Source organism: Mobula hypostoma (assembly GCF_963921235.1).
Source record: "Mobula hypostoma chromosome 8 unlocalized genomic scaffold, sMobHyp1.1 SUPER_8_unloc_1, whole genome shotgun sequence".
In the NCBI taxonomy this organism is placed as follows: Eukaryota; Metazoa; Chordata; class Chondrichthyes; order Myliobatiformes; family Myliobatidae; genus Mobula; species Mobula hypostoma.
Genome location: NW_026948120.1, coordinates 410,042 through 434,880, shown reverse-complemented (window position 1 = coordinate 434,880; position 24,839 = coordinate 410,042). Strand labels below are relative to the sequence as shown.

Genomic DNA, 24,839 nt, shown 5'->3' with positions numbered 1-24,839 from the left:
AATCAAAGAGCATGTCCACCCCGGACATTCTCTCTTCTCCCTTCTCCCATCCGGCAGAAGGTACAAAAGCCTGGCACATACACCAGCATCAAGGACAGCTTCTGCCCCGCTGTTATTGGACTATTGAACAGATTTCTTGTACAATAAGGTGTGTTCTTGACTCACGATCGGACTGTATTAATCTTGCACATTAACATTTACCTGCACAGCACTTTCTCTGTAGCTGCCACACTTTATTCTGCAGTTAAGTTCTTAATTTTCTTCCTTTGACCCTATGGTTACTCCTCTGACAAAAATATTAAACCCTGTTTTTATCCCTCATTGACAATGGAACATCTCTTCTTTTCAGCCCAGTGTCATTACCACACCAACCCATGTTATACACTTGTTGCCCCTTCGTTTACCACAAAATCTTCAACCAAGTTGATCCCAATGAGCTTGACCTTTATTGACCCCAGCCTCATTACATCCCAAACCTCAGTGACCCCATGGCTTAATCATTGCCCCAGCATTGCTGACCTCATTGACCCCGGAATTCTTGACACCCTGTTGACCACTGCATTTTAACCCTCACTGACTCCAGCAAATGTGACACCATTGATTGCAGTGTTACACTCTTGCCCTTGCCCCTTGACCCCACCAGGTTAACCCCCCCATAAACCTTAGCACCCAAGGACCCGGGTTTTACACATTGTCTGAACCATTCTTAACTCCCATTGACCCTAGTGTTTCACTCTGTTTACCTCGTCCACTTTCTTAACCCCAGCAATCTTGACTCAGTTCTCGCCCCCACCCCCCAGCCTCGCGTGCTCTCCGCCAAATATCTCCTTCCCCCGTGATGCTCAGGAGGGGGTGGTTCTCGCCGGCGGAACCTTTATCCACATTCCTCGGCGGCAGAGGGACGGTCTTTTTGGGACGGACCTACTTCGAGCGTGGCAGCTATTCGGTCGGTGTGCCCGTCGTTTCTCCCTTCCGCCTTCCGGGACGCCTAGTGGTTCCCGACACTACGCGTCATGACGCTCTTCCACTTCGGCAACTGCTTCGCCCTGGCTTACTCGCCGTACTTCATCGCCTACAAGTGCACCGGCTTGTGAGTGAGTGAGAGAGGGCGGCGAACGGCCGGTTCCCGCCCGTGCCGAGCTCTCTGCGCATGCTCGTTGGGTTTACTGATGGAACGGCGCATGCGCACTGGGGCCGGCCCCCCCCGGGGGCTGCTTGCCGGTCACGGTATTACGCGTGCGCACACTGGTGGAAAGGTCTTCCCCCACCCCCGGCCCCACTTTAAATGGGATCTGTCACACTTGTCCATGGCCCTCCCCCCTCCCAGCTGGATACCTGAGTCTAATCCACCTTTATTCGCTCCGTTGCACCTTCAGCTCACATCCCAATGGCCAACTCGTTCCCACTGGCTCAAGTACCCGCTGAATGCCTTAGTCGTTACCCCTATCAAAATCAAAACTGACAAGTCGTGAAATATTGTTTTGTGGCGGTCGTACTCCAATTACTGTAAGTTACAATAAAATAAAAAAAATGTGCATACGAGGAATAATTCAGAAATCTGATGGCAGAGGTGAAGAGGCTGTTTCTGGCTCGTTGAGTGTGGGTCTTCAGGCCCCTGTACCTCCCTCCCGATGGTAGGGTAGTAATGAGAAAACTCCATGTGCCGAATGGTGAGAGTCCTCAGTGAAGAATGCCCCCTTCTTGAGGCACTGCCTCTTGCAGATGACCTTGATGGGGGGTGGGGGGAGAGAGGGTTGCCCCGTGATGGAGCTGTTGCTGAGTCCGCAGCCCTCTTTCGATCCCGTGCGTTGGCAACTCCGCACCAGACAGAAAGCTGTCCGTGGTACATCTTTAGGAACTTACTGATATAACACCTAGGACAGATGAAAGCTGCTTGGACTGTTTCTTGAAGTCTTTTTTTTGTTCCAGATCGGAGTACAATGCTTTCTGGAGGTGTGTCCAAGCTGGCGCCACCTACCTGTTTGTCCAGCTGTGTAAGGTAAAACCTTTGACCTGTCTACCGTCCATCTCAGAACCGCTGTAACACCCAACCCAGGGACTCCTAGATCACCTCGTGCTACTGTGTTACGGGCAATGAGACTTAAATATACCTCTCTTATTGTCCCTACTGTATTCATAACAGGCATTTCAGGCTTTCAGATGCTTCAGGATGGGAAGGGAATTACTCCGACAGTGGAAACTTTAATCAAAATCCATCAGGTTGGAGGTTAACCAGATGGAATATCAGTTGTTTCTCCTCCACCCTGAGGGTGGCCTCATTTTGGTGCAAGAGGAGGCCATGAATTGATATGTCAGAATGGGAATTAGGATTAAAATGTCTGGCCAAAGGGAAATCCTGTTTATGGCGCATGGTACAGAGGTGCTCGACAAAGTGGTCCCCCAATTTAAGACGGGTCTCACCAATACCAGTGCAGAGGAAGCTGCACTGGGAGCACTGGAAACACTAGACGACCCCGGCAGATTGGCAGGTGAAGTGTTGCCTCACACCCGGAAGGACTATTGGGGCCCTGAAAGGAGGCGAGGGAGGAGGTGTATGGGCAGGTGTGGCACTTGGGCCGTTTGCAGCTGAAAGTGCCTGGAGGGAGATTAGTGGGGAGGGACAAATGGTCAAGAGAATCGCGGAGGAAGCGAGCCCCGTGGAAAGCGGGGGAAGGGGGGTGGGAGGTAAAGATACTTTCAGTGGTAGAGTCCCTCTGGAAATGGTGGAAGTTGCGGAAGATAGCATGTTGGATGCAGAGGCTGATGGGCTGGTAGGTAAGGACAACAAGGACTCAGTGCTATGATATGATGATGGGAAGATGGGGTGAGCGCAGATGTACAGGAAATGGAGGGGATGCAGGAGAGGGCAGAATCATTAGTGGAGGGAGGGAAATCCAGTTCTTTAAAGGATTTATGGGCAGGTGTAGCATTGTACCTCAGTGCACTGTGCAATGATCTGATCTGTATGAATGGTACACGAGACTAGAATCTTGGCACATGTGACCAATACCAATGTTACAAGAAATGGTATATTGATTTAATATTGTTACATGTTTTGAGCTACTGTGGAAAAACTTTGTTTTGCATACCATCCGTACAGATCATTTCATCACATCAGTACAGCGAGGTAGTACAAGATAGAATGTAGACTAAAGTGTTACAGTAACAGGGAAAGTGCAGTGCAGGTAGACAAGAAGGTACGATCATATTGAGGTTCAGAGATTGTGAGTACAAGAGATCTGTTCAGGAGTCTGCTAACTGGGGGGGGCGGTTTGAAGCTGTCTTTTAAGTTGCTCAGTGCCATTCACCATGGAAAGTGAAGAGCATCGAGAGAGAGATGCTTGTGGGCACACATAGTGCCAGAGGCTGGCATCGAACCACGTTCTCTGGAGACGTGAGGCACGGTGCCCTTTGCACCACAGTGCCATCCATCGATGCCTCCCGCAATTTATTACTGTTTCAATTTTCTCTTTACTTGGCGAGGTGCGTGAACTGACCTTTCTTTTTATTTCTCTCTCCCTTACCAGATGCTGTTCCTCGCCACGTTCTTCCCCACCTGGGATGCCTCAGTCGGTGTCTATGACTTTGTGGGGGTAAGTAGAGGCTGGCTGGTGCACGGGGAGAAGAGTTTGCTCGTGCGGCTGCCATCTCGTATCTGGGCTGGCTTTCCATTCGGGCTGGGTTATGCTCTCGGTGACAATGTCAACCAGTGGGTTAGTGAGTTTGTAGACAACACAAGCTGAACCAGTCAGTTTTATTATCACTGACGTGTTGTGAAGTTTGTTTTGTGGCATCAGTACAGAGTGATATATAAATTATTTTAACAAAGATAGTAAGAAATATAAGTAGTGCAAAAATTGGTGGAGTTGTGGGCAGTGTGGAGGGCAGAGGACAGTCAAAGGACGCGGCAGGATAAGATCACTTGCATATCTGGGCAGAGGAATGGAAGAGGGAGCTTAATTGTGGATATCAAATGTATAGGGACAGTACACAGTTAATGACAGGACCTTTAACAGTATTGATATACAGAGGGATCTTGTGTCCAAGTCCATAGTTCCCTGAAAGCGGCAATGCTGATAGAGCAGAAGGTGAAGGTGGTGGACAGAATGCTTGCGTTCATCGGGTGGGCGTTGGGTACACGAATCAGTCATGTTGCAGCTGTAGGAAAATTTTGGTCAGGTGGCATCTGGAGTATTGTGTGCAGTTCTGCTCACTGCGTCACAGGAAGGGTGTGAAGGCTTTGGAGAGGTATAAAAGTGGTTCACCAGGATGCTGCCTGCTTGAGCTATAGGGAGAGGCTGGACAAACTTGGGTTGTTTTCTCTGGAGCGGGGGCTGAGAGGAGATTTGAAAGAAGTTTATCGAATTTCAAGAGGCATAGAGTAGACAGTCAGAGTCTTTCTCCAGGGTAGAAGTGTCAAATACTCGAGGGCATGGGTTTATAGTGAGAGGGGCTAAGTTCAAAGCAGATGTGCAAGATTTTTGTTACACACAGGGTTGTAGGTGCCTGGAATGCATTGCCAGGGGTGATAGAGGCAGATACGATAGAGGTGTGTAAGAAGGCTCTTAAACACGTGAACGTGCAGGAAGTAGAGGGAGATGGACATTGTGCAAGCGGGACGGATTTAGTTTAATTTGGCATTGAGTTTCGAATCAGGTTGATAATCCCTGACATATTGTATGTCCTAAAATTTGTTTGTGACAGCAATACATTAAAAAAACATTAGGATAAGTCACAATAAGAAATATATATAAATATATAGTGCAAAAAGAGAGTGACATGGTGAGGTAGAGTTCATGGGTTCTTGGACCGTTCAGAAAACTGATGGTGGAGGGGAGGAAGCTGTTCCTAAAATGTTGAGTTGTGGATCTTCTGTACCTCCTCTCTGTTAGCATGTCCAGGGTGATGGGGGTCCGTGGAGATAGATGCTGCCTTTCTAAGATGTTCTCAGTGGTCAGCAGGCTTGTGATGTGATGGTTTGGCTAAGTCTACAATCCTCAGCAGCTTTTCCTGATCCACTGTGTTAGAGCCTCCATACCCAGATGGTGATGCGACCAGCTGGAATGCTCTCCATGGGATATCTGTAGAAATTTGCTCGAGTCTTTGGTGACATACCAAATCTCCTCAAACTCCCTAATGAAGTAGAGCCGTTGGTGTGCCTTCCTTGTGATTGCGTCAATATGTTGGACCCGGGATAGATTCTCTGAGAGGCTGACACCAGGAACTTGAAGCTGCTCAACTTTACCTCACTGAGGACTGGTGTGTGTTCCCTCAACTTCCCCTTCCTGAAGTCCTCAATCAATTGAGGGGAGCCCTGATAGAAATTTATAAAATTATAAGACACATAGAGTAGACAGTCTTTTTGCCAGGGTAGAAATATCAAATACCAGAGGGCATAGATTTAGGTTGAAATAGGATGTGTCAGCACAGATGTCGTGGGCCGTATGGCTTGTTTCTCTACTGTTTGCATTCACACGTCAGACCTTCCTTGCTCAGTTCTGGCACAGTAAGGTACTTTCCAAAACTGCTGTTTCTTTTAATAGTTCGACTAACAATAGAACAGGGAGTAAATCAGGCATCCATTTGGCACCAGGCCTCGTAGAAACTGATGTTCAGACAGAAAGTCGCATGCTTCATTAAACACGGAGGCTTAAGGAGCGTCCTGGGAGGCGACAGGAAGACGGAGAGGTACAGGGAAGAGAGCTGAAGAACAGGCAGCTAAGGTAGTTAAGAGCAGAAATGGGAAGAGGTGTAATGGCCAAAAGAGATCATTGAGATTGGGAGGGGTGTAGGGGCCGGAGAGGATCACAGAGACGAGTTGGGGTGTAGGGGCCGGAGAGGATCACAGAGACGAGTCAGGGTGTAGGGGCCGGAGAGGATCACAGAGACGAGAGGATCACAGAGACGAGTTGGGGTGTAGGGGCCGGAGAGGATCACAGAGACGAGTTGGGGTGTAGGGGCCGGAGAGGATCACAGAGACGAGTCAGGGTGTAGGGGCCGGAGAGGATCACAGAGACGAGTTGGGGTGTAGTGGCTGGAGAGGATCACAGAGACGAGTTAGGGTGTAGTGGCTGGAGAGGATCACAAAGACGAGTTGGGGTGTAGTGGCTGGAGAGGATCACAAAGACGAGTTGGGGTGTAGTGGCCGGAGAGGATCACAGAAACGAGTTGGGGTGTAGGGGCCGGAGAGGATCACAGAGACGAGTTGGGGTGTAGTGGCCGGAGAGGATCACAGAGACGAGTTGGGGTGTAGTGGCTGGAGAGGATCACAGAGACGAGTTGGGGTGCAGGGGCCGGAGAGGATCACAGAGACGAGTTGGGGTGTAGTGGCCGGAGAGGATCACAGAGACGAGTTGGGGTGTAGTGGCCGGAGAGGATCACAGAGACGAGTTGGGGTGTAGGGGCCGGAGAGGATCACAGAGACGAGTTGGGGTGTAGTGGCCGGAGAGGATCACAGAGACGAGTTGGGGTGTAGGGGCTGGAGAGGATCACAAAGACGAGTTGGGGTGTAGTGGCCGGAGAGGATCACAGAGACGAGTTGGGGTGTAGTGGCTGGAGAGGATCACAAAGACGAGTTGGGGTGTAGGGGCTGGAGAGGATCACAGAGACGAGTTAGGGTGTAGGGGCCAGAGAGGATCACAGAGACGAGTTGGGGTGTAGGGGCTGGAGAGGATCACACAGACAAGTTGGGGTGTAGGGGCCGGAGAGGATCACAGAGACGAGTTGGGGTGTAGGGGCTGGAGAGGATCACAGAGACGAGTTGGGGTGCAGGGGCCGGAGAGGATCACAGAGACGAGTTGGGGTGTAGTGGCCGGAGAGGATCACAAAGACGATTTGGGGTGTAGGGGCCGGAGAGGATCACAAAATCGAGTTGGGGTGTAGGGGCCAGAGAGGATCACAGAGACGAGTTGGGGTGTAGGGGCTGGAGAGGATCACAGAGACAAGTTAGGGTGTAGGGGCCAGAGAGGAGCACAGAGACGAGTTCGGGTGTAGGGGCTGGAGAGGATCACAGAGACGAGTTGGGGTGTAGTGGCCGGAGAGGATCACAGAGACGAGTTGGGGTGTAGTGGCCGGAGAGGATCAGAAAGACGAGTTGGGGTGTTGGGGCCGGAGAGGATCACAGAGACGAGTTGGGATGTAGGGGCTGGAGAGGATCACAAAGACGAGTTGGGGTGTAGGGGCTGGAGAGGATCACAGAGACGAGTTAGGGTGTATGGGCCAGAGAGGATCACAGAGACGAGTTGGGGTGTAGTGGCCGGAGAGGATCAGAAAGACGAGTTGGGGTGTTGGGGCCGGAGAGGATCACAGAGACGAGTTGGGATGTAGGGGCCAGAGAGGATCACAGAGACAAGTTGGGGTGTAGGGGCCGGAGAGGATCACAGAGACGAGTTGAGGTGTAGGGGCTGGATAGGATCACAGAGACGAGTTGGGGTGTAGGGGCCGGAGAGGATCACAGAGACGAATAGAGGGTGTAGGGGCTGGAGAGGATCACAGAGATGAGTTGGGGTGTAGTGGCTGGAGAGGATCACAGAGACGAGTTGGGGTGTAGGGGCCGGAGAGGATCACAGAGACGAGTTGGGGTGTAGGGGCTGTATAGGATCACAAAGACGAGTTGGGGTGTAGGGGCCGGAGAGGATCACAAAGACGAGTTGGGGTGTAGGGGCCGGAGAGGATCACAGAGACGAGTTGGGGTGTAGTGGCCGGAGAGGATCACAAAGACGAGTTGGGGTGTAGGGGCTGGAGAGGATCACAGAGACGAGTTGGGGTGTAGGGGCCAGAGAGGATCACAGAGACGAGTTGGGGTGTAGGGGCTGGAGAGGATCACAGAGACAAGTTGGGGTGTAGGGGCCGGAGAGGATCACAGAGACGAGTTGGGGTGTAGGGGCTGGAGAGGATCACAGAGACGAGTTGGGGTGTAGGGGCCGGAGAGGATCACAGAGACGAGTTGGGGTGTAGTGGCCGGAGAGGATCACAAAGACGAGTTGGGGTGTAGGGGCCGGAGAGGATCACAAAATCGAGTTGGGGTGTAGGGGCCAGAGAGGATCACAGAGACGAGTTGGGGTGTAGGGGCTGGAGAGGATCACAGAGACAAGTTAGGGTGTAGGGGCCAGAGAGGATCACAGAGACGAGTTGGGGTGTAGGGGCCGGAGAGGATCACAGAGATGAGTTGGGGTGTAGGGGCCGGAGAGGATCACAGAGACGAGTTGGGGTGTAGGGGCCGGAGAGGATCAGAAAGACGAGTTGGGGTGTTGGGGCCGGAGAGGATCACAGAGACGAGTTGCGGTGTAGGGGCTGGAGAGGATCACAGAGACGAGTTGGGGTGTAGTGGCCGGAGAGGATCACAGAGACGAGTTGGGGTGTAGGGGCCGGAGAGGATCACAGAGACGAGTTGGGGTGTAGGGGCTGGAGAGGATCACAGAGACGAGTTGGGGTGTAGGGGCCAGAGAGGATCACAGAGACGAGTTGGGGTGTAGGGGCCAGAGAGGATCACAGAGACGAGTTGGGGTGTAGTGGCTGGAGAGGATCACAGAGACGAGTTGGGGTGTAGGGGCCGGAGAGGATCACAGAGACGAGTTGGGGTGTAGTGGCCGGAGAGGATCACAGAGACGAGTTGGGGTGTAGGGGCCGGAGAGGATCACAGAGACGAGTTGGGGTGTAGGGGCCGGAGAGGATCACAGAGATGAGTTGGGGTGTAGGGGCCGGAGAGGATCACAGAGACGAGTTGGGGTGTAGGGGCCAGAGAGGATCACAGAGACGAGTTGGGGTGTAGGGGCTGGAGAGGATCACAAAGACGAGTTGGGGTGTAGTGGCCGGAGAGGATCACAGAGACGAGTTGGGGTGTAGTGGCTGGAGAGGATCACAAAGACGAGTTGGGGTGTAGGGGCCGGAGAGGATCACAGAGACGAGTTGGGGTGTAGGGGCCGGAGAGGATCACAGAGACGAGTTGGGGTGTAGGGGCTGGAGAGGATCACAAAGACAAGTTGGGGTGTAGGGGCCGGAGAGGATCACAGAGACGAGTTGGGGTGTAGTGGCTGGAGAGGATCACAGAGACGAGTTGGGGTGTAGGGGCCGGAGAGGATCACAGAGACGAGTTGGGGTGTAGTGGCCGGAGAGGATCACAAAGACGATTTGGGGTGTAGGGGCCGGAGAGGATCACAAAATCGAGTTGGGGTGTAGGGGCCAGAGAGGATCACAGAGACGAGTTGGGGTGTAGGGGCTGGAGAGGATCACAGAGACAAGTTAGGGTGTAGGGGCCAGAGAGGATCACAGAGACGAGTTGGGGTGTAGGGGCCGGAGAGGATCACAAAGACGAGTTGGGGTGTAGGGGCTGGAGAGGATCACAGAGACGAGTTAGGGTGTATGGGCCAGAGAGGATCACAGAGACGAGTTGGGGTGTAGTGGCCGGAGAGGATCACAGAGACGAGTTGGGGTGTTGGGGCTGGAGAGGATCACAGAGACGAGTTGGGGTGTAGTGGCTGGAGAGGATCACAGAGACGAGTTGGGGTGTAGGGGCTGGAAAGGATAACAGAGACGAGTTGGGGTGTAGGGGCCGGAGAGGATCACAGAGACGAGTTGGGGTGTAGGGGCCGGAGAGGATCACAGAGACGAGTTGGGGTGTAGGGGCCGGAGAGGATCACAGAGACGAGTTGGGGTGTAGGGGCCGGAGAGGATCACAGAGACGAGTTGGGGTGTAGGGGCCGGAGAGGATCAGAAAGAAGAGTTAGGGTGTTGGGTCCAGAGAGGATCACAGAGACGAGTTGGGATGTAGGGGCTGGAGAGGATCACAGAGACGAGTTGGGGTGTAGTGGTTGGAGAGGATCACAGAGACGAGTTAGGGTGTAGGGGCCGGAGAGGATCACAAAGACGAGTTGGGGTGTAGGGTCCCGAGAGGATCACAAAGACGAGTTGGGGTGTAGGGGCTGGAGAGGATCACAGAGACGAGTTAGGGTGTACGGGCCAGAGAGGATCACAGAGACGAGTTGGGGTGTAGGGGCCGGAGAGGATCACAACGACGAGTTGGGGTGTAGGGGCCAGAGAGGATCACAGAGACGAGTTGGGGTGTAGGGGCTGGAGAGGATCACAGAGACAAGTTAGGGTGTAGGGGCCAGAGAGGATCACAGAGACGAGTTGGGGTGTCGTGGCTGGAGAGGATCACAGAGACGAGTTGGGGTGTAGTGGCCGGAGAGGATCACAGAGACAAGTTCGGGTGTAGTGGCCGGAGAGGATCAGAAAGACGAGTTGGGGTGTTGGGGCCGGAGAGGATCACAGAGACGAGTTGCGATGTAGGGGCTGGAGAGGATCACAGAGACGAGTTGGGGTGTAGTGGCTGGAGAGGATCACAGAGACGAGTTGGGGTGTAGGGGCTGGAGAGGATCACAGAGACGAGTTGGGGTGTAGTGGCCGGAGAGGATCACAAAGACGAGTTGGGGTGTAGGGGCCGGAGAGGATCACAAAGACGAGTTGGGGTGTAGGGGCTGGAGAGGATCACAGAGACGAGTTAGGGTGTACGGGCCAGAGAGGATCACAGAGACGAGTTGGGGTGTAGGGGCCAGAGAGGATCACAGAGACGAGTTGGGGTGTAGGGGCCGGAGAGGATCACAGAGACGAGTTGGGGTGTAGGGGCCGGAGAGGATCACAGAGACGAGTTGGGGTGTAGGGGCCGGAGAGGATCACAGAGACGAGTTGGGGTGTAGGGGCCGGAGAGGATCACAGAGACGAGTTGGGGTGTAGTGGCCGGAGAGGATCACAGAGACGAGTTGGGGTGTAGGGGCCAGAGAGGATCACAGAGACGAGTTGGGGTGTAGGGGCCGGAGAGGATCACAGAGACGAGTTGGGGTGTAGGGGCTGGAGAGGATCACAAAGACGAGTTGGGGTGTAGTGGCCGGAGAGGATCACAGAGACGAGTTGGGGTGTAGTGGCTGGAGAGGATCACAAAGACGAGTTGGGGTGTAGTGGCTGGAGAGGATCACAAAGACGAGTTGGGGTGTAGGGGCCAGAGAGGATCACAAAGACGAGTTGGGGTGTAGGGGCTGGAGAGGATCACAAAGACAAGTTGGGGTGTAGGGGCCGGAGAGGATCACAGAGACGAGTTGGGGTGTAGTGTCTGGAGAGGATCACAGAGACGAGTTGGGGTGTAGGGGCCGGAGAGGATCACAGAGACGAGTTGGGGTGTAGTGGCCGGAGAGGATCACAAAGACGAGTTGGGGTGTAGGGGCCGGAGAGGATCACAAAATCGAGTTGGGGTGTAGGGGCCAGAGAGGATCACAGAGACGAGTTGGGGTGTAGGGGCTGGAGAGGATCACAGAGACAAGTTAGGGTGTAGGGGCCAGAGAGGATCACAGAGACGAGTTGGGGTGTAGGGGCCGGAGAGGATCACAGAGACGAGTTGGGGTGTAGTGGCCGGAGAGGATCACAGAGACGAGTTGGGGTGTAGTGGCCGGAGAGGATCACAAAGACGAGTTGGGGTGTAGGGGCCGGAGAGGATCACAAAGACGAGTTGGGGTGTAGGGGCTGGAGAGGATCACAGAGACGAGTTGGGGTGTACGGGCCAGAGAGGATCACAGAGACGAGTTGGGGTGTAGGGGCCAGAGAGGATCACAGAGACGAGTTGGGGTGTAGTGGCTGGAGAGGATCACAGAGACGAGTTGGGGTGTAGGGGCCGGAGAGGATCACAGAGACGAGTTGGGGTGTAGGGGCCGGAGAGGATCACAGAGACGAGTTGGGGTGTAGGGGCCGGAGAGGATCACAGAGACGAGTTGGGGTGTAGTGGCCGGAGAGGATCACAGAGACGAGTTGGGGTGTAGGGGCCGGAGAGGATCACAGAGACGAGTTGGGGTGTAGTGGCCGGAGAGATTCACAGAGACGAGTTGGGGTGTAGGGGCTGGAGAGGATCACAAAGACGAGTTGGGGTGTAGTGGCCGGAGAGGATCACAGAGACGAGTTGGGGTGTAGTGGCTGGTGAGGATCACAAAGACTAGTTGGGGTGTAGTGGCTGGAGAGGATCACAGAGACGAGTTAGGGTGTAGGGGCCAGAGAGGATCACAGAGACGAGTTGGGGTGTAGGGGCTGGAGTGGATCACACAGACAAGTTGGGGTGTAGGGGCCGGAGAGGATCACAGAGACGAGTTGGGGTGTAGTGGCTGGAGAGGATCACAGAGACGAGTTGGGGTGTAGGGGCCGGAGTGGATCACAGAGACGAGTTGGGGTGTAGTGGCCGGAGAGGATCACAAAGACGAGTTGGGGTGTAGGGGCCGGAGAGGATCACAAAATCGAGTTGGGGTGTAGGGGCCAGAGAGGATCACAGAGACGAGTTTGGGTGTAGGGGCTGGAGAGGATCACAGAGACAAGTTAGGGTGTAGGGGCCAGTGAGGATCACAGAGACGAGTTGGGGTGTAGGGGCCGGAGAGGATCACAAAGACGAGTTGGGGTGTAGTGCCCGGAGAGGATCACAGAGACAAGTTCGGGTGCAGTGGCCGGAGAGGATCAGAAAGACGAGTTGGGGTGTTGGGGCCGGAGAGGATCACAGAGACGAGTTGCGATGTAGGGGCTGGAGAGGATCACAGTGACGAGTTGGGGTGTAGTGGCCGGAGAGGATCACAAAGACGAGTTGGGGTGTAGGGGCCGGAGAGGATCACAAAGACGAGTTGGGGTGTAGGGGCTGGAAAGGATCACAGAGACGAGTTCGGGTGTACGGGCCAGAGGGGATCACAGAGACGAGTTGGGGTGTAGGGGCCAGAGAGGATCACAGAGACGAGTTGGGGTGTCGTGGCTGGAGAGGATCACAGAGACGAGTTGGGGTGTAGGGGCCGGAGAGGATCACAGAGACGAGTTGGGGTGTAGGGGCCGGAGAGGATCACAGAGACGAGTTGGGGTGTAGGGGCCGGACAGGATCACAGAGACGAGTTGGGGTGTAGTGGCCGGAGAGGATCACAGAGACGAGTTGGGGTGTAGGGGCCGGAGAGGATCACAGAGACGAGTTGTGGTGTAGTGGCCGGAGAGATTCACAGAGACGAGTTGGGGTGCAGGGGCTGGAAAGGATCACAAAGACGAGTTGGGGTGTAGTGGCCGGAGAGGATCACAGAGACGAGTTGGGGTGTAGTGGCTGGTGAGGATCACAAAGACTAGTTGGGGTGTAGTGGCTGGAGAGGATCACAGAGACGAGTTAGGGTGTAGGGGCCAGAGAGGATCACAGAGACGAGTTGGGGTGTAGGGGCTGGAGTGGATCACACAGATAAGTTGGGGTGTAGGGGCCGGAGAGGATCACAGAGACGAGTTGGGGTGTAGTGGCTGGAGAGGATTACAGAGACGAGTTGGGGTGTAGGGGCCGGAGTGGATCACAGAGACGAGTTGGGGTGTAGTGGCCGGAGAGGATCACAAAGACGAGTTGGGGTGTAGGGGCCGGAGAGGATCACAAAATCGAGTTGGGGTGTAGGGGCCAGAGAGGATCACAGAGACGAGTTTGGGTGTAGGGGCTGGAGAGGATCACAGAGACAAGTTAGGGTGTAGGGGCCAGTGAGGATCACAGAGACGAGTTGGGGTGTAGGGGCCGGAGAGGATCACAAAGACGAGTTGGGGTGTAGGGGCTGGAAAGGATCACAGAGACGAGTTAGGGTGTACGGGCCAGAGAGGATCACAGAGACGAGTTGGGGTGTTGGGGCCACAGAGCATCACAGAGACGAGTTGGGGTGTCGTGGCTGGAGAGGATCACAGAGACGAGTTGGGGTGTAGTGGCCGGAGAGGATCACAGAGACGAGTTGGGGTGTAGTGGCTGGAGAGGATCACAGAGACGAGTTGGGGTGTAGGGGCCGGAGAGGATCACAGAGACGAGTTGGGGTGTAGGGGCCGGAGAGGATCACAGAGACGAGTTGGGGTGTAGGGGCCGGAGAGGATCACAGAGACGAGTTGGGGTGTAGGGGCCGGAGAGGATCACAGAGACGAGTTGGGGTGTAGGGGCCGGAGAGGATCAGAAAGACGAGTTAGGGTGTTGGGTCCAGAGAGGATCACAGAGACGAGTTGGGATGTAGGTGCTGGAGAGGATCACAGAGACGAGTTGGGGTGTAGTGGTTGGAGAGGATCACAGAGACGAGTTAGGGTGTAGGGGCCGGAGAGGATCACAAAGACGAGTTGGGGTGTAGGGTCCCGAGAGGAACACAAAGACGAGTTGGGGTGTAGTGGCTGGAGAGGATCACAGAGACGAGTTAGGATGCACGGGCCAGAGAGGATCACAGAGACGAGTTGGGGTGTAGGGGCCGGAGAGGATCACAACGACGAGTTGGGGTGTAGGGGCCAGAGAGGATCACAGAGACGAGTTGGGGTGTAGGGGCTGGAGAGGATCACAGAGACAAGTTAGGGTGTAGGGGCCAGAGAGGATCACAGAGACGAGTTGGGGTGTCGTGGCTGGAGAGGATCACAGAGACGAGTTGGGGTGTAGTGGCCGGAGAGGATCACAGAGATGAGTTGGGGTGTAGGGGCCGGAGAGGATCACAAAGACGAGTTGGGGTGTTGGGGCCGGAGAGGATCACAGAGACGAGTTGCGATGTAGGGGCTGGAGAGGATCACAGAGACGAGTTGGGGTGTAGTGGCTGGAGAGGATCACAGAGACGAGTTGGGGTGTAGGGGCTGGAGAGGATAACAGAGACGAGTTGGGGTGTAGTGGCCGGAGAGGATCACAAAGACGAGTTGGGGTGTAGGGGCCGGAGAGGATCACAAAGACGAGTTGGGGTGTAGGGGCTGGAGAGGATCACAGAGACGAGTTCGGGTGTACGGGCCAGAGAGGATCACAGAGACGAGTTGGGGTGTAGGGGCCAGAGAGGATCACAGAGACGAGTTGGGGTGTCGTGGCTGGAGAGGATCACAGAGACGAGTTGGGGTGTAGGGGCCGGAGAGGATCACAGAGACGAGTTGGGGTGTAGGGGCCGGAGAGGATCACAGAGACGAGTTGGGGTGTAGGGGCCGGAGAGGATCACAGAGACGAGTTGGGGTGTAGTGGCCGGAGAGGATCACAGAGACGAGTTGGGGTGTAGGGGCCGGAGAGGATCACAGAGACGAGTTGTGGTGTAGTGGCCGGAGAGGATCACAGAGACGAGTTGGGGTGTAGGGGCTGGAGAGGATCACAAAGACGAGTTGGGGTGTAGTGGCCGGAGAGGATCACAGAGACGAGTTGGGGTGTAGTGGCTGGAGAGGATCACAAAGACGAGTTGGGGTGTAGTGGCTGGAGAGGATCACAGAGACGAGTTGGGGTGTAGGGGCCAGAGAGGATCACAGAGACGAGTTGGGGTGTAGGGGCTGGAGAGGATCACAAAGACAAGTTGGGGTGTAGGGGCCGGAGAGGATCACAGAGACGAGTTGGGGTGTAGTGGCTGGAGAGGATCACAGAGACGAGTTGGGGTGTAGGGGCCGGAGAGGATCACAGAGACGAGTTGGGGTGTAGTGGCCGGAGAGGATCACAAAGACGAGTTGGGGTGTAGGGGCCGGAGAGGATCACAAAATCGAGTTGGGGTGTAGGGGCCAGAGAGGATCACACAGACGAGTTTGGGTGTAGGGGCTGGAGAGGATCACAGAGACAAGTTAGGGTGTAGGGGCCAGAGAGGATCACAGAGACGAGTTGGGGTGTAGGGGCTGGAGAGGATCACAGAGACGAGTTGGGGTGTAGTGGCCGGAGAGGATCAGAAAGACGAGTTGGGGTGTTGGGGCCGGAGAGGATCACAGAGACGAGTTGGGATGTCGGGGCTGGAGAGGATCACAAAGTCGAGTTGGGGTGTAGGGGCTGGCGAGGATCACAGAGGCGAGTTAGGGTGAATGAGCCAGAGAGGATCACAGAGACGAGTTGGGGTGTAGTGGCCGGAGAGGATCAGAAAGACGAGTTGGGGTGTTGGGGCCGGAGAGGATCACAGAGACGAGTTGGGATGTAGGGGCCAGAGAGGATCACAGAGACGAGTTGGGGTGTAGGGGCCGGAGAGGATCACAGAGACGAGTTAGGGTGTAGGGGCTGGAGAGGATCACAAAGACGAGTTGGGGTGTAGGGGCTGGAGAGGATCACAGAGACGAGTTGGGGTGTAGGGGCTGGAGAGGATCACAGAGACGAGTTGGGGTGTAGGGGCCGGAGAGGATCACAGAGACGAGTTGGGGTGTAGTGGCCGGAGAGGATCACAGAGACGAGTTGGGGTGTAGGGGCCGGAGAGGATCACAGAGACGAGTTGGGGTGTAGGGGCTGGAGAGGATCACAAAGACGAGTTGGGGTGTAGGGGCTGGAGAGGATCACAGAGACGAGTTGGGGTGTCGTGGCTGGAGAGGATCACAGAGACGAGTTGGGGTGTAGTGGCTGGAGAGGATCACAGACACAAGTTCGGGTGTAGTGGCCGGAGAGGATCAGAAAGACGAGTTGGGGTGTTGGGGCCGGAGAGGATCACAGAGACGAGTTGCGATGTAGGGGCTGGAGAGGATCACAGAGACGAGTTGGGATGCAGGGGCCGGAGAGGATCACAGAGACGAGTTGGGGTGTAGTGGCCGGAGAGGATCACAAAGACGAGTTGGGGTGTAGGGGCCGGAGAGGATCACAAAGACGAGTTGGGGTGTAGGGGCTGGAGAGGATCACAGAGACGAGTTAGGGTGTACGGGCCAGAGAGGATCACAGAGACGAGTTGGGGTGTAGGGGCTGGAGAGGATCACAAAGACGAGTTTGGGTGTAGTGGCCGGAGAGGATCACAGAGACGAGTTGTAGTGTAGTGGCTTGAGAGGATCACAAAGACGAGTTGGGGTGTAGTGGCTGGAGAGGATCACAGAGACGAGTTGGGGTGTAGGGGCCAGAGAGGATCACAGAGACGAGTTGGGGTGTTGGGGCTGGAATGGATCACAAAGACAAGTTGGGGTATAGGGGCCGGAGAGGATCACAGAGACGAGTTGGGGTGTAGGGGCCGGAGAGGATCACAGAGACGAGTTGGGGTGTAGTGGCCGGAGAGGATCACAAAGACGATTTGGGGTGTAGGGGCCGGAGAGGATCACAAAATCGAGTTGGGGTGTAGGGGCCAGAGAGGATCACAGAGACGAGTTGGGGTGTAGGGGCTGGAGAGGATCACAGAGACGAGTTAGGGTGTAGGGGCCAGAGAGGATCACAGAGACGAGTTGGGGTGTAGGGGCTGGAGAGGATCACAGAGACGAGTTGGGGTGTAGGGGCCGGAGAGGATCACAAAGACGAGTTGGGGTGTTGGGGCCGGAGAGGATCACAGAGACGAGTTGGGATGTAGGGGCTGGAGAGGATCACAAAGACGAGTTGGGGTGTAGGGGCTGGAGAGGATCACAGAGGCGAGTTAGGGTGAATGAGCCAGAGAGGATCACAGAGACGAGTTGGGGTGTAGTGGCCGGAGAGGATCAGAAAGACGAGTTGGGGTGTTGGGGCCGGAGAGGATCACAGAGACGAGTTGGGATGTTGGGGCCAGAGAGGATCACAAAGACGAGTTGGGGTGTAGGGGCCGGAGAGGATCACAGAGACGAGTTAGGGTGTAGGGGCTGGAGAGGATCACAAAGACGAGTTGGGGTGTAGTGGCCGGAGAGGATCACAGAGACGAGTTGGGGTGTAGTGGCTGGAGAGGATCACAAAGACGAGTTGGGGTGTAGTGGCCGGAGAGGATCACAGAGACGAGTTGGGGTGTAGTGGCTGGAGAGGATCACAGAGACGAGTTGGGGTGTAGGGGCCGGAGAGGATCACAGAGACGAGTTGGGGTGTAGGGGCTGGAGAGGATCACAAAGACGAGTTGGGGTGTATGGTCCGGAGAGGATCACAGAGACGAGTTGGGGTGTAGGGGCCGGAGAGGATCACAGAGACGAGTTGGGGTGTAGGGGCCGGAGAGGATCACAAAGACGAGTTAGGGTGTTGGGTCCAGAGAGGATCACAGAGACGAGTTGGGATGTAGGGGCTGGAGAGGATCACAGAGACGAGTTGGGGTGTAGTGGTTGGAGAGGATCACAGAGACGAGTTGGGGTGTAGGGGCTGGAGAGGATCACAGAGACGAGTTGGGGTGTAGGGGCTGGAGAGGATCACAGTGACGAGTTGGGGTGTAGGGTCTGGAGAGGATAACAGAGACGAGTTGGGGTGTAGCGGCCGGAGAGGATCACAGAGACGAGTTGGGGTGTCGTGGCTGGAGAGGATCACAGAGACAAGTTCGGGTGTAGTGGCCGGAGAGGATCAGAAAGACGAGTTGAGGTGTTGGGGCCGGAGAGGATCACAGAGACGAGTTGCGATGTAGGGGCTGGAGAGGATCACAGTGACGAGTTGGGGTGTAGGGTCTGGAGAGGATAACAGAGACGAGTTGGGGTGTAGGGGCCGGAGAGGATCACAGAGACGAGTTGGGGTGTAGGGGCCGGAGAGGATCACAAAGACGAGTTGGGGTGTAGGGGCTGGAGAGGATCACAGAGACGAGTTAGGGTGTACGGGCCAGAGAGGATCACAGAGACGAGTTGGGGTGTAGGGGCCAGAGAGGATCACAGAGACGAGTTGGGGTGTAGGGGCCGGAGAGGATCACAGAGACGAGTTGGGGTGTAGGGGCTGGAGAGGATCACAGAGGCGAGTTAGGGTGAATGAGCCAGAGAGGATCACAGAGAGGAGTTGGGGTGTAGTGGCCGGAGAGTATCAGAAAGACGAGTTGGGGTGTTGGGGCCGGAGAGGATCACAGAGACGAGTTGGGGTGTAGGGGCCGGAGAGGATCACAGAGACGAGTTGGGGTGTAGGGGCTGGAGAGGATCACAGAGACGAGTTGGGGTGTAGTGGCCGGAGAGGATCACAGAGACGAGTTGGGGTGTAGTGGCTGGAGAGGATCACAAAGACAAGTTGGGGTGTAGTGGCCGGAGAGGATCACAGAGACGAGTTGGGGTGTAGTGGCTGGAGAGGATCACAGAGACGAGTTGGGGTGTAGGGGCCGGAGAGGATCACAGAGACGAGTTGGGGTGTAGTGGCTGTATAGGATCACAAAGACGAGTTGGGGTGTAGGGTCCGGAGAGGATCACAGAGACGAGTTGGGGTGTAGGGGCCGGAGAGGATCACAACGACGAGTTGGGGTGTAGGGGCCAGAGAGGATCACAGAGACGAGTTGGGGTGTAGGGGCTGGAGAGGATCACAGAGACAAGTTAGGGTGTAGGGGCCAGAGAGGATCACAGAGACGAGTTGGGGTGTCGTGGCTGGAGAGGATCACAGAGACGAGTTGGGGTGTAGTGGCCGGAGAGGATCACAGAGACAAGTTCGGGTGCAGTGGCCGGAGAGGATCAGAAAGACGAGTTGGGGTGTTGGGGCCGGAGAGGATCACAGAGACGAGTTGGGATGCAGGGGCTGGAGAGGATCACAGAGACGAGTTAGGGTGAATGAGCCAGAGAGGATCACAGAGACGAGTTGGGGTGTAGTGGCCGGAGAGGATCAGAAAGACGAGTTGGGGTGTTGGGGCCGGAGAGGATCACAGAGACGAGTTGGGGTGTAGGGGCCAGAGAGGATCACAGAGACGAGTTGGGGTGTAGGGGCCGGAGAGGATCACAGAGACGAGTTAGGGTGTAGGGGCTGGAGAGGATCACAAAGACGAGTTGGGGTGTAGGGGCTGGAGAGGATCACAGAGATGAGTTGGGGTGTAGGGGCTGGAGAGGATCACAGAGACGAGTTGGGGTGTAGGGGCCGGAGAGGATCACAGAGACGAGTTGGGGTGTAGTGGCCGGAGAGGATCACAGAGACGAGTTGGGGTGTAGGGGCCGGAGAGGATCACAGAGACGAGTTGGGGTGTAGGGGCTGGAGAGGATCACAAAGACGAGTTGGGGTGTAGGGGCTGGAGAGGATCACAGAGACGAGTTGGGGTGTAGTGGCCGGAGAGGATCACAGAGACGAGTTGGGGTGTAGTGGCCGGAGAGGATCACAAAGACGAGTTGGGGTGTTGGGGCCGGAGAGGATCACAGAGACGAGTTGCGATGTAGGGGCTGGAGAGGATCACAGAGACGAGTTGGGATGCAGGGGCCAGAGAGGATCACAGAGACGAGTTGGGGTGCAGGGGCTGGAGAGGATAACAGAGACGAGTTGGGGTGTAGGGGCCGGAGAGGATCACAGAGACGAGTTGGGGTGTAGTGGCCGGAGAGGATCACAAAGACGATTTGGGGTGTAGGGGCCGGAGAGGATCACAAAATCGAGTTGGGGTGTAGGGGCCAGAGAGGATCACAGAGACGAGTTGGGGTGTAGGGGCTGAAGAGGATCACAGAGACGAGTTAGGGTGTAGGGGCCAGAGAGGATCACAGAGACGAGTTGGGGTGCAGGGGCTGGAGAGGATCACAGAGACGAGTTGGGGTGTAGTGGCCGGAGAGGATCAGAAAGACGAGTTGGGGTGTTGGGGCCGGAGAGGATCACAGAGACGAGTTGGGATGTAGGGGCTGGAGAGGATCACAAAGACGAGTTGGGGTGTAGGGGCTGGAGAGGATCACAGAGGCGAGTTAGGGTGAATGAGCCAGAGAGGATCACAGAGACGAGTTGGGGTGTAGTGGCCGGAGAGGATCAGAAAGACGAGTTGGGGTGTTGGGGCCGGAGAGGATCACAGAGACGAGTTGGGATGTTGGGGCCAGAGAGGATCACAGAGACGAGTTGGGGTGTAGGGGCCGGAGAGGATCACAGAGACGAGTTGGGGTGTAGGGGCTGGAGAGGATCACAAAGACGAGTTGGGGTGTAGTGGCCGGAGAGGATCACAGAGACGAGTTGGGGTGTAGTGGCTGGAGAGGATCACAAAGACGAGTTGGGGTGTAGTGGCCGGAGAGGATCACAGAGACGAGTTGGGGTGTAGTGGCTGGAGAGGATCACAGAGTCGAGTTGGGGTGTAGGGGCCGGAGAGGATCACAGAGACGAGTTGGGGTGTAGGGGCTGTATAGGATCACAAAGACGAGTTGGGGTTTATGGTCCGGAGAGGATCACAGAGACGAGTTGGGGTGTAGGGGCCGGAGAGGATCACAGAGACGAGTTGGGGTGTAGGGGCCGGAGAGGATCAGAAAGACGAGTTAGGGTGTTGGGTCCAGAGAGGATCACAGAGACGAGTTGGGATGTAGGGGCTGGAGAGGATCACAGAGACGAGTTGGGGTGTAGTGGTTGGAGAGGATCACAGAGACGAGTTGGGGTGTAGGGGCTGGAGAGGATCACAGAGACGAGTTGCGATGTAGGGGCTGGAGAGGATCACAGTGACGAGTTGGGGTGTAGGGTCTGGAGAGGATAACAGAGACGAGTTGGGGTGTAGCGGCCGGAGAGGATCACAGAGACGAGTTGGGGTGTCGTGGCTGGAGAGGATCACAGAGACGAGTTGGGGTGTAGTGCCGGAGAGGATCACAGAGACAAGTTCGGGTGTAGTGGCCGGAGAGGATCAGAAAGACGAGTTGGGGTGTTGGGGCCGGAGAGGATCACAGAGACGAGTTGCGATGTAGGGGCTGGAGAGGATCACAGTGACGAGTTGGGGTGTAGGGTCTGGAGAGGATAACAGAGACGAGTTGGGGTGTAGGGGCCGGAGAGGATCACAGAGACGAGTTGGGGTGCAGGGGCCGGAGAGGATCACAAAGACGAGTTGGGGTGTAGGGGCTGGAAAGGATCACAGAGACGAGTTAGGGTGTACGGGCCAGAGAGGATCACAGAGACGAGTTGGGGTGTAGGGGCCAGAGAGGATCACAGAGACGAGTTGGGGTGTAGGGGCCGGAGAGGATCACAGAGACGAGTTGGGGTGTAGGGGCTGGAGAGGATCACAGAGGCGAGTTAGGGTGAATGAGCCAGAGAGGATCACAGAGAGGAGTTGGGGTGTAGTGGCCGGAGAGTATCAGAAAGACGAGTTGGGGTGTTGGGGCCGGAGAGGATCACAGAGACGAGTTGGGGTGTAGGGGCCGGAGAGGATCACAGAGACGAGTTAGGGTGTAGGGGCTGGAGAGGATCACAAAGACGAGTTGGGGTGTAGTGGCCGGAGAGGATCACAGAGACGAGTTGGGGTGTAGTGGCTGGAGAGGATCACAAAGACAAGTTGGGGTGTAGTGGCCGGAGAGGATCACAGAGACGAGTTGGGGTGTAGTGGCTGGAGAGGAGCACAGAGAGGAGTTGGGGTGTAGGGGCCGGAGAGGATCACAGAGACGAGTTGGGGTGTAGTGGCTGTATAGGATCACAAAGACGAGTTGGGGTGTAGGGTCCGGAGAGGATCACAGAGACGAGTTGGGGTGTAGGGGCCGGAGAGGATCACAACGACGAGTTGGGGTGTAGGGGCCAGAGAGGATCACAGAGACGAGTTGGGGTGTAGGGGCTGGAGAGGATCACAGAGACAAGTTAGGGTGTAGGGGCCAGAGAGGATCACAGAGACGAGTTGGGGTGTCGTGGCTGGAGAGGATCACAGAGACGAGTTGGGGTGTAGTGGCCGGAGAGGATCACAGAGACAAGTTCGGGTGCAGTGGCCGGAGAGGATCAGAAAGACGAGTTGGGGTGTTGGGGCCGGAGAGGATCACAGAGACGAGTTGGGATGCAGGGGCTGGAGAGGATCACAGAGACGAGTTAGGGTGAATGAGCCAGAGAGGATCACAGAGACGAGTTGGGGTGTAGTGGCCGGAGAGGATCAGAAAGACGAGTTGGGGTGTTGGGGCCGGAGAGGATCACAGAGACGAGTTGGGATGTAGGGGCCAGAGAGGATCACAGAGACGAGTTGGGGTGTAGGGGCCGGAGAGGATCACAGAGACGAGTTAGGGTGTAGGGGCTGGAGAGGATCACAAAGACGAGTTGGGGTGTAGGGGCTGGAGAGGATCACAGAGACGAGTTGGGGTGTAGGGGCTGGAGAGGATCACAGAGACGAGTTGGGGTGTAGGGGCCGGAGGGGATCACAGAGACGAGTTGGGGTGTAGTGGCCGGAGAGGATCACAGAGACGAGTTGGGGTGTAGGGGCCGGAGAGGATCACAGAGACGAGTTGGGGTGTAGGGGCTGGATAGGATCACAAAGACGAGTTGGGGTGTAGGGGCTGGAGAGGATCACAGAGACGAGTTGGGGTGTAGTGGCCGGAGAGGATCACAGACACAAGTTCGGGTGTAGTGGCCGGAGAGGATCAGAAAGACGAGTTGGGGTGTTGGGGCCGGAGAGGATCACAGAGACGAGTTGCGATGTAGGGGCTGGAGAGGATCACAGAGACGAGTTGGGATGCAGGGGCCAGAGAGGATCACAGAGACGAGTTGGGGTGCAGGGGCTGGAGAGGATAACAGAGACGAGTTGCGGTGTAGGGGCCGGAGAGGATCACAGAGACGAGTTGGGGTGTAGTGGCCGGAGAGGATCACAAAGACGAGTTGGGGTGTAGGGGCCGGAGAGGATCACAGAGACGAGTTGGGGTGTAGGGGCTGGAGAGGATCACAGAGACGAGTTAGGGTGTACGGGCCAGAGAGGATCACAGAGACGAGTTGGGGTGTAGGGGCTGTATAGGATCACAAAGACGAGTTGGGGTTTATGGTCCGGAGAGGATCACAGAGACGAGTTGGGGTGTAGGGGCCGGATAGGATCACAGAGACGAGTTGGGGTGTAGGGGCCGGAGAGGATCAGAAAGACGAGTTAGGGTGTTGGGTCCAGAGAGGATCACAGAGACGAGTTGGGATGTAGGGGCTGGAGAGGATCACAGAGACGAGTTGGGGTGTAGTGGTTGGAGAGGATCACAGAGACGAGTTGGGGTGTAGGGGCTGGAGAGGATCACAGAGACGAGTTGCGATGTAGGGGCTGGAGAGGATCACAGTGACGAGTTGGGGTGTAGGGTCTGGAGAGGATAACAGAGACGAGTTGGGGTGTAGGGGCCGGAGAGGATCACAGAGACGAGTTGGGGTGTCGTGGCTGGAGAGGATCACAGAGACGAGTTGGGGTGTAGTGCCGGAGAGGATCACAGAGACAAGTTCGGGTGTAGTGGCCGGAGAGGATCAGAAAGACGAGTTGGGGTGTTGGGGCCGGAGAGGATCACAGAGACGAGTTGCGATGTAGGGGCTGGAGAGGATCACAGTGACGAGTTGGGGTGTAGGGTCTGGAGAGGATAACAGAGACGAGTTGGGGTGTAGGGGCCGGAGAGGATCACAGAGACGAGTTGGGGTGCAGTGGCCGGAGAGGATCACGAAGACGAGTTGGGGTGCAGGGGCCGGAGAGGATCACAAAGACGAGTTGGGGTGTAGGGGCTGGAAAGGATCACAGAGACGAGTTAGGGTGTACGGGCCAGAGAGGATCACAGAGACGAGTTGGGGTGTAGGGGCCAGAGAGGATCACAGAGACGAGTTGGGGTGTAGGGGCCGGAGAGGATCACAGAGACGAGTTGGGGTGTAGGGGCTGGAGAGGATCACAGAGGCGAGTTAGGGTGAATGAGCCAGAGAGGATCACAGAGAGGAGTTGGGGTGTAGTGGCCGGAGAGGATCAGAAAGACGAGTTGGGGTGTTGGGGCCGGAGAGGATCACAGAGACGAGTTGGGGTGTAGGGGCCGGAGAGGATCACAGAGACGAGTTAGGGTGTAGGGGCTGGAGAGGATCACAAAGACGAGTTGGGGTGTAGTGGCCGGAGAGGATCACAGAGACGAGTTGGGGTGTAGTGGCTGGAGAGGATCACAAAGACCAGTTGGGGTGTAGTGGCCGGAGAGGATCACAGAGACGAGTTGGGGTGTAGTGGCTGGAGAGGATCACAGAGAGGAGTTGGGGTGTAGGGGCCGGAGAGGATCACAGAGACGAGTTGGGGTGTAGTGGCTGTATAGGATCACAAAGACGAGTTGGGGTGTAGGGTCCGGAGAGGATCACAGAGACGAGTTGGGGTGTAGGGGCCGGAGAGGATCACAACGACGAGTTGGGGTGTAGGGGCCAGAGAGGA

General features: G+C 56.1%; 1 protein-coding gene across 3 annotated transcripts in view; it reads left to right on the top strand.

The window, feature by feature from the left end:
- The first annotated feature begins 901 nt into the window (after positions 1–901).
- tmem147 (transmembrane protein 147) overlaps positions 902–24,839 on the top strand; it is a 62,394-nt gene continuing 38,456 nt past the window's right edge. Inside the window, exons 1-3 of one of the 3 annotated variants that reach the window (XM_063038954.1) lie at positions 902–1,090; positions 1,930–1,999; positions 3,528–3,593. In XM_063038954.1, coding sequence (XP_062895024.1) covers positions 1,014–1,090; positions 1,930–1,999; positions 3,528–3,593 — 213 coding nt within the window. In that variant the 5' untranslated portion in view covers positions 902–1,013. Of the gene's footprint in view, positions 1,091–1,344; positions 1,507–1,929; positions 2,000–3,527; positions 3,594–24,839 lie in introns of those variants that run through there. The other 2 variants (XM_063038956.1, XM_063038955.1) reach the window with 2 other exon arrangements.